Source organism: Merops nubicus, unplaced genomic scaffold, assembly GCF_000691845.1.
Source record: "Merops nubicus isolate BGI_N331 unplaced genomic scaffold, ASM69184v1 scaffold15297, whole genome shotgun sequence".
NCBI lineage: Eukaryota > Metazoa > Chordata > Aves > Coraciiformes > Meropidae > Merops > Merops nubicus.
This window is the reverse complement of record NW_008619734.1, coordinates 110,199-118,985: the sequence shown is the minus strand read 5'-3', so window position 1 is coordinate 118,985 and position 8,787 is coordinate 110,199. Positions and strand designations below refer to the sequence as shown.

Sequence of the window (8,787 nt, the reverse complement as noted above, 5' to 3'; positions counted from 1 at the left end):
GGGAAAGAGAACATGGAATTAGGCTTTGGAAAGTTTATTTCTTTGCCAAGGCTTTGATAAATATTTGCTCAGTTTTGCAAATATCTTTGAAAGTATTCTGTCATGCTGTTTTTCAAGATCAGATTGAGATAATTAAATTAAAAAGTACCACTCAGAAAGTGGTTGTATGAAGAACTACACATACTTGTTGTGAGGCAGACAAAGGCCTTCAAAAACTGGCATGTTAAAAAGAGAGTTTTAATTTCTGAATGCCAATTCTCAAAAAACTGTGTGAGCATTAGAAATACATGAAGCCTAGAGTGAGAAGGCAGGGTTTCTCACACTGTGTTGTAACTTGGAGTGTATTTAATAATATGAGCTAGGAGATACCAAGAGTTTGAGGGTATCTCACATCTGAACCGTCACCAAGTAAATCCTAACAGCATCACCTTATTCTACAAATTCATGTATTTTTGACAGCATTCTAGAAAACCTAGTAAAAAAAATTTAAGACAGCTAATACATAATTCACAACTGACTGAATTTACAGCATTTTTGGATGGTTATCAGCTGTCATTTCAAGAAACCGGAGAAAGGCAGGTGGGTGTACAGAATCCTATATTACTTAAGAACTCGAAAATTAAATTTTGCACTTATTTTCTTGATATTTTGGTTTTGAAATTGAAATCACAAAAAGACCAGAAAATAGGTGGAACACCCTTCTTAATAATCATTTCAGGTACCGATAAACCAATTTTGTTTTATCGCACTGTTTTGGAAGTACTATACCCACAAAAATATCTGAATCAGTACTTGGGCAGCAATTATCCCTACCTTAATAATTCAGGAGTGAATTGACCCGTTTGACAAACCACTATTATTTTTTAAATACAACAGGCCTAGTTCCTAAAATGAGCAATTCTTTTGAAAGGAAGAACACCTGAGAAGAGGCTGAAAGTCATCTGTCCACAATAATTAAAGATAGAAGTGGGTAGGGCAATTCATGAGGAACATTAAAGACTTGCCTGCAATGCAGAAGGCTGGAATAGAGGTGTTATAGCTAAATCAAACAATGGTTGTGGGAGTTCTGTTTCCTGCCTCACAGATATTACTGTAAACACAGGCCTATTACATGGAGATCTTTACATCTGACTAGCAGTTTGAAACGTTCATAGATGGAGACTGAATTTTCATTGACACTAGTGCATCCCTACAGAAGTTCTTTTAACAAACACCTCTGAAACAATGGCTTAATTCACAAATTCCCCTAAGAGACTGTGCTTGCACATTTAGTTTTTTATTTTCTGCAAAGCTCAAAGAACCTTAGACCTCAGAATGCAAAAAGACTGCATATAAAGTAATGATAAGCTGAAGAATTATATTTTGGGGAAAATAATCATTATTCTTCCTATGTAGCTGCCAACAACTCTCCACCTTTGGGTAATTCAGAAGTAATTCTAGAACATGGAATGAATAAAATAATCTAGCTGAGTTGCTCACTCACACTAAACAATCCGAGGATATGTCAAGAGAATAATATGTACAAAATGATACAGAACTCACATTGCCAGGAATAGCTTCTGAACTTTCTGTGATTGTAATATGCCAGAGAAAGACCTTAGAAACTGTTTAGGGTAGCATACAGGAAAAGAATCACAATGTCTTCAGAATTAGATTTGGATGTCTGTTAATATACCATACTGACCTCCAAGATTTTATCTTTTGACAACACAAAAAAAAAAAAATCATTAATTTTCCTAATATGCTTCTGCAGTAAAAGAATATATAATCCTTTTGCACTATTACACAACTGACACTAAGAGACAAGCTGTAATCCTGCCTCACACACCCAACATCTTAAACACCTCCACTTTTGTGATTCAGCCATTACTGCTTAGAAGACCACTAAGAATAGATGCTGGTGTTAGACACAGAGCCCACCTTAGACCCATGTTTGTAGTGGCACAGATAGAGCACAGCTATGCTAAGAGCAGAATGACAAAGCTCCGTGTTTCAGGAACATTTCTCAAGGACAACTGCCTCACTAAAAGTCCCTTCTGTATTATCAGATCTTCTACATCTGACCAATGAATGAACAGAAGGCATGCAGTTTGTGTTCATTGTGATGGCTTTATATATATTTTTACACCTTGTCAACTAAATAAATCATAATGAAAAGAAAGTTATTTTGTGTCAGTAAAATTAACAAGGTTTTATTTATTTCCCAGAATTTTTAACTGATACCTGTGATTGAAAGGTAACTTCAGTATTACAACTTAAATCTCAAATGGTATCTTATCTTGTCATCTCATTAAAGGCACTGAAAAATGTCAAGACATTTTAAAAGTGTTTCTTATAATTTTAGAGCACATGCTTTCTGAATCAAATAGCTTTCGTATCTTGTTTTACAAGTATGTATTTTTCATTTCTGCAATACAGGTTTGTGCCTACCACTATACAAAGCCTCAACTGTAACTTACAAATCTTTGATGATTCTTTTTATACAGAATACTGAAGACTGATTAAAATTAAAGCAGAGAAAAAAGCAGCTGTAATGGTAACTGCATATTTTGTAAAATGCCTTGCAATCCATTGTACTGCTGCTTATGTCTTTTAGAAAACAGCTGATGTTGCCTAAGGGAGTAGGAAACGAGTAATAAAAATATAAGCAAATTTAAGAAAAACCATTTGTAAAAAATGTGAGTGTAAAAACATACCTTTGTTATTTCCAAGGCCATAATCAAACCCTTGTCCATTACTACAGCTTGTCCCCTTACTGAATGCTTGTATTGAAAAAGGACTTGGGGGAGGAGTCTGAACATTTTGATCTAGAAGGACTTGCTCTGTAAAAAAAAAACACATCACTTCAGAATTAGACTTACTTAGTAACAGATCTGCACTGGAAAGATGAGTCATAGGGCAAAGGAGCAATGCTTTTTTTTCCACAGATAGCACTCTTCCATTCTCCTTAATTATCTTCAAAAACGAAAACACATCTTTCTTCTTTAGAGCTCATGCTCCAAAAATATAAAGACAGAGGACTTAGTACCATGAAGATTGTTTTTAAGTTTGATTGAGTTGGTGCCACCTGCCAACTTGGGAACAGGCTTAACACTTTGTTTTTCAGTAACAACACACCATTTGATGTTTATTCTTTGGACAGCAATTGTTAAGTTCATTTGTCAAAGCAGGGTGGCAGAAGGAGAGTCTTCAGAGTGGAAAACTCAGAGCCAATAAACTTTTAATTCTGGCTACCAATAGTTCACAGGATGTATGCTTTTCTCCCTGACAGATTTATTGATATTTGTTACCAAATACTATAGTTTTGGGTTTTGTATGATACGAAAAAAAAAAATCCACCAATCAAAACCAATCCGAGGTCTTTCAGAATACCTGTAACAGAAGAGCCAAGATAAATGACAGACATAATCTGCTTTTCTGTTTAAATTTAGGGAGACATTACTAATTTTAATATGGTCAGAAATATCATTCCAAATGATCTGCAAGGAATGATTCATAAGAAAACTCACAAATGCATGTTAAAAGTTCAGGTTGGCACCTTGAACAACTTTTTCTCTTGTAAAGTTTTTAAAATTAATATGTATTCAATTAAAAAAAAAAACAAAAAACACCCAAATCAAAACTCTTCTAAGAGACATTTTTGGAAAATTGCATTTCAGGCCAAAACTGCACTTGAGAGTACAAACTTTTACATACTGCATATTCAATTTTCTTTTAAAAAAAAGCCCAACATATTATCAAGAAGAAGGTTGGAAATTAAAACCAATTTTAAAAAAGAAAGGATGTAGAAATTTCTCAATTAGAGGCAACACTAGATCTTGCTGTAGTGTTTCAGCTGAAGTATCTGCATATCTGCTTACAGAGTTGGGCATTCAGTATGACTTTTGTTTCTGATAGAAATTCTACTTCTTTCTGACAATTTCATTACTGTTTATTAAATAATGAAAAGATAAAAGCCATCTGAAAGATAGCATTATTTATGGATAAAAATACAGACAGTTGCAAATCTAGTTGGAGCTCCTGCAAATCCTGATTACTTCCCCTCCAGCAAAAGCCTTGGAAATGATGACCAAGAGTATTCCTAATTCACTTCATAGCAAATAAAAGCAATTAAATACTTTTCAGATGTGACTTAAGTATGTTAGTTTTACATAGTACCAAGGAACATAGAATAAGTTCAAACAGCTCAGTGATTGTACCGATAACTATTAAACTGATTTAGCTAGACACACAAGGGGCTTCTATCTTCATTCCACTTACAAAAAAACCCATAGAATCATCTAGAAAATAAAATCAGCTATGTCAAGGCATAGGACTTGCATCAGAAAATTTCTAAGATGGTAACCCTATACACTGGATTGTAAAAATCCTACTACAGTTTTGTCCTCAAAGCCTAGACTTCTCATTTCTGGTTTTCTGTGAGAACAATAAACTTGAAGAAGTCCTTCAGTAACAGTACATAGGTATTAAGAATTTCTTAAAGCATAGATATACCTTGAAAATGACTGAAAAGATTAAATGACAAATTACTGAAACTGGAGAAGGCTAGTTAAAATGGACAAAATATTGATAAGTAACTTAAATGTAGGTTGTATCTATTCCTCAAAATAAGTACTCTTCAATGAGAATTTCTGCACCCTTCTTAAGTTAGTAACTTCAGAGAGGTTAAATTTTTACTGGAAAAGCACACAGCCTCATACTAGGATAGAAAACGATGTTAAAACCTTATTCCTGAATATGTATTTTATCAACAGTAAGATACTGTCTCAGTCCACAAATACTTAGTTTATAGAATCTACTTGGGCTCTTTGAGCACCTGAAAACTTGACATTATCAGACATAACTAAAAACGGTGAATCTATGACTTCAAAAAAAGATACTGTGCTAAGTAAACACTTTTCCTCCCTGCAATTTATACATTTTATGAAGAATACTTGGTTATTCCCCTTCTTTGCAGAATGTTTTAGACCTTATAAACAAGGAGCAACAGCCTACAACAAATACATATTAGCAAGGAATTATAAGTTTTACTATGGTAACATGATGATAATTATCAGGGTATCTAGGTGTGAGAATTTTCAGCACAAAATGTCAAAACCAGAAAAAGGCCAATGAGTCTGTTATAATAACAAGTAAGAGGCTAACAATAAGTACTTCCTAAAACCACAAGCAGAATGTCACTGCTGAGGTGGAAGTTTTTCATGACGACATCTTTTGGAAAACAGATGTATTAGATTCTATAAATGGAGTGGGAAGATTATAAATTGAAAATGTCCAGATTTATTCAGAAAGCAGAGAAATATATGTTGAAGGTGAAAAAAAAAAAGCTAACTCTTCAAGTGAGTTAAAAAAATCCAGCCTCTACTGAACGCTACCAAAATTTTATTACCCTCAGATATCTTTCCCTGAGAATACCTGTAACAAAGACATGATAAACGAAGATCCATGGCAATTTTTAGCAGACACTGGAAAGAGAAGAGGGATACAGCAGAAAGCTTCAGTGCTGTGTCCAGATTCAGGCTCCTCAACACAAGATGGACTGAAATTTCAGCAGAGGCCAGCAAGACAGTCAGGGGCAGCAGAGCACACAATACCTAACCAGAGGCTGAGAGACCTGGATCTGACCAGTCTTAAACTAAGGCAAGACCTTGTTGCTCCCTTCAACTACCTAATCAAAGGATTCTGAGAAGATGAAGCCAGACTCATCTCAGAGATTCACAGTGGTAGGACACGAGACAAAAGCTGCATCATGGGAAATTGTGATTAGGTATTAGGAAAATTTCTCAGCATGAAGGCAAGTCACATATTGGTACAGCTCATCCAGGGAGGCTGAAGACACAAGCTGACTAGACAAGGGCCTGAGCAACCTGATCTAGCTGAATCTGCACTGACAGGGAGGCTGGACAGACCATCTCTTTCAGAACTATAAATACTGACGGATCACTCCCTGTCTTATCTCTTAAGGCAATACAAACAGTCCACAAACTTGCACATAAGAACTCATCCAGATGGGCTTGAACTATCTGTTAAGGAATAACATTTTCAAAATATCTCAAAGAAAAATATTTTAGATCAGTAAAGATAGCCTGTTTTGGAGGGAGATCAACAAGAAGGATTATAGTGGAAGGGAAAAAAAGCAATAAAAAACTGTGTACTACCATTTTGTTTGTTTTATTACTTCTAGGTCTTGCCCAAGCTGAATGTGAATTATCAGGACAAAAATTCTGCATTTTAAGAGAACGTAATCATACTGACAACTAGAATAAGTAATTTGTTGTTAATTTTAAATAGTGTTAAATTAACAAACTTAAGTAAAAAAGAAAATAAATAATTCTGTTCTGCTTTTCAGAAAGACACAAAGTAGACCAAAGAAAGCTAACAAAAATGCACTATTACTTATATATAAAATATCCCCAGAGCTAACAGAAAGACAGTTAAAAGTATGATCCATAACTGGTACAGAAGAAAACATAGGCAAATATTTTAATTCTTAAAAAATGTTTATACACAACTTTGAGGTCCAGCTGTGTAAAGTAACTCAAATGAAAATGGGTAAATTAATGTTAGACCTGTTTAAAGCTCAGTTCCTTCTTTTTTTATTTGTCCTGTTTAGATTACTTAACTTTTTCCAAAGTTAATTTAACAAACAAAACAAAACAACTTGCCATCTTCATGCCGGAGGTACTGGTTTCCACCTCGGTCTCTAGCTAACGACCATGCCTCGCCTTCGTCACTTTCACAGAACTCTACCATGCTGTTCTTATCCATCTGCACCCACGTACCTTCTGAGTTAGTCACCTGATGCACACACACAAAGAAAGCACAATTTATTGACTTTTCAGATAATCTAGCAGAATGATTAAGCAACTTATTATAGCATCTGAAAAACACATTTATTCCAAACTTTATATTACAAAACAAACGTAAAAAAAAAAAATTTCTTAAATTAAGGCCACAGGCTGAGGCAGACTGAAGTACCGAAAGTATTTCATGGCATTTCTACAGTTAGGGGTTTTTCCAAAAATTTTAAGACCTCTTTGTGTTCAGAAGAAGCAAAACACCAACACCACAACTGAGAACATCCAAACAAGCCTAAATAAAAACCTGAAGAAGATATTCACCAAGCTATTCCTTTTTACTGGTGGCTGCAACAGTAGACTTATAATACCAAGTTACATATGAAAAGTTTGTTTGAGTACTAATTTTGTTCCTGACATCATATTTAGGAAATAGCATGACACACTTCATCCTTAAGCCCTTCTTAACCCTATAACACCACAGCTGGACAACTGGGAACAGTAACAACATTCAGCAACTGAACAAATGAATACAATCAATACAGAGAAAGAGAATAACCTGTTCATTGGTAAGGTCCTAGAAAAACATTTTGTCAAATGAAACAAAATCTTTCAAGGAATATGACAAAAAAAGAAGAACAAGTAACATAACTTTGTAATACTGTATTATCCAGTAAATTTGGAATACTGTAACAGAAAAATATACAAGCAAGCATAAGTAACTGCAGTACAATTTTAACGTTATTCCAATCAATGCACACATCTAAAAGGCAGAAGACATCACTGCATTAGTATTTATAATACAAACGAAGTTCAGAGGTTAGTATTTATTGTGAGGGTTGGAAAAGCAAACCTGTAGAGGAGCAGATTCTTTGGTTGCGTTTACTACTGTTATATACTGGTATCTATGAAGACATGAACCGAAGCTACAATGATCCATACCTCGCCCACTGCCTTGACTTTGTTTCCCAGAACTAACATTCCAATTGGGATACCTCTAAGGTTAGGGCAGCTTCTGATGTTGTGACCCGACGGGCCAGTCTTCACTACCTTGTACACTCCAGGTCCACCTCGAAGGAATGGCGTGTCTTGTTCTTGCATCACTGCTTCCTGTGGGCAGTGTGAATTTAGGTCTTTGAAAAAATCATCAGTGTTAGACCTAGATGTCTGAGAAATTAAAAAAAAAAAAAAAAAAAAGCAAAACAAAACAGAATAAAACCTATTAATAATACCTTTGAACTCTTTAGCTAAGAAATATTCAAGACTACAATAGCTAAACTTCAGAGATAAAAGAGATACTAGTTACACTGCTCATTGCAGTGTGCAATGATCAACAACTAACTGCTAGTAAATTGCACATTAATTGAAATGTCAGCATACTACTCTTGAAACAAAAGTGGTATAATTGTAACCATTTATACGAAAGGACTATCTCATACCTACCATTAGAGACTATTTATTCTAAGCACTTTCACTAAACCTTGTTTCACACTGACATTTAGCAGGATACACACTTATTCCTCCTGCTGCATCTGTGAAATTTTATGAAAAGTCTGGGGCTATGTAAAGGGAGTTTGATTACCTCCTTCTAAATGATTATTCTCTTTTTTTCAATTTCACATTTAGAATACATTGTTAATTTAGAATAAAGGTAAAATTATGACAAAAAGTAACACCACCACCATAGATTCTTAAACGTACATGTAAATATTAGTGTGTATTTATTATTTTCACTATATAACAATAATGATGGCCTGCAAATTTATTTCACCTGCTACCTATTACAGGTGAAAGATACACCCAAATCTGAAATCAGAAGGCACTGTTTAAATTTCCTACCAAGAAAAATTGGTAGTTACCTAAAGACAAGAAATATTAGCATAGATTTTTCAGCCAGCCAGAGCTTAATAAAAGGGCCACTGTACAGAAAAATATGTGGGACAGAAGTAATATAATGCACATTTATATCAGAAGAAAGCAAAAGGAGCAG

At 34.6% G+C, this 8,787-nt stretch overlaps 1 protein-coding gene across 1 annotated transcript in view; it reads right to left on the bottom strand.

Moving 5' to 3' along the window:
* Positions 1 to 8,787, bottom strand: part of MYCBP2 (MYC binding protein 2, E3 ubiquitin protein ligase) — a gene marked incomplete at both ends in the record, with an annotated part of 162,897 nt that overhangs the window by 46,444 nt on the left and 107,666 nt on the right. The window contains 3 exon segments of the mRNA XM_008943913.1: positions 2,697 to 2,822; positions 6,666 to 6,798; positions 7,740 to 7,964. Coding sequence (XP_008942161.1) covers positions 2,697 to 2,822; positions 6,666 to 6,798; positions 7,740 to 7,964 — 484 coding nt within the window.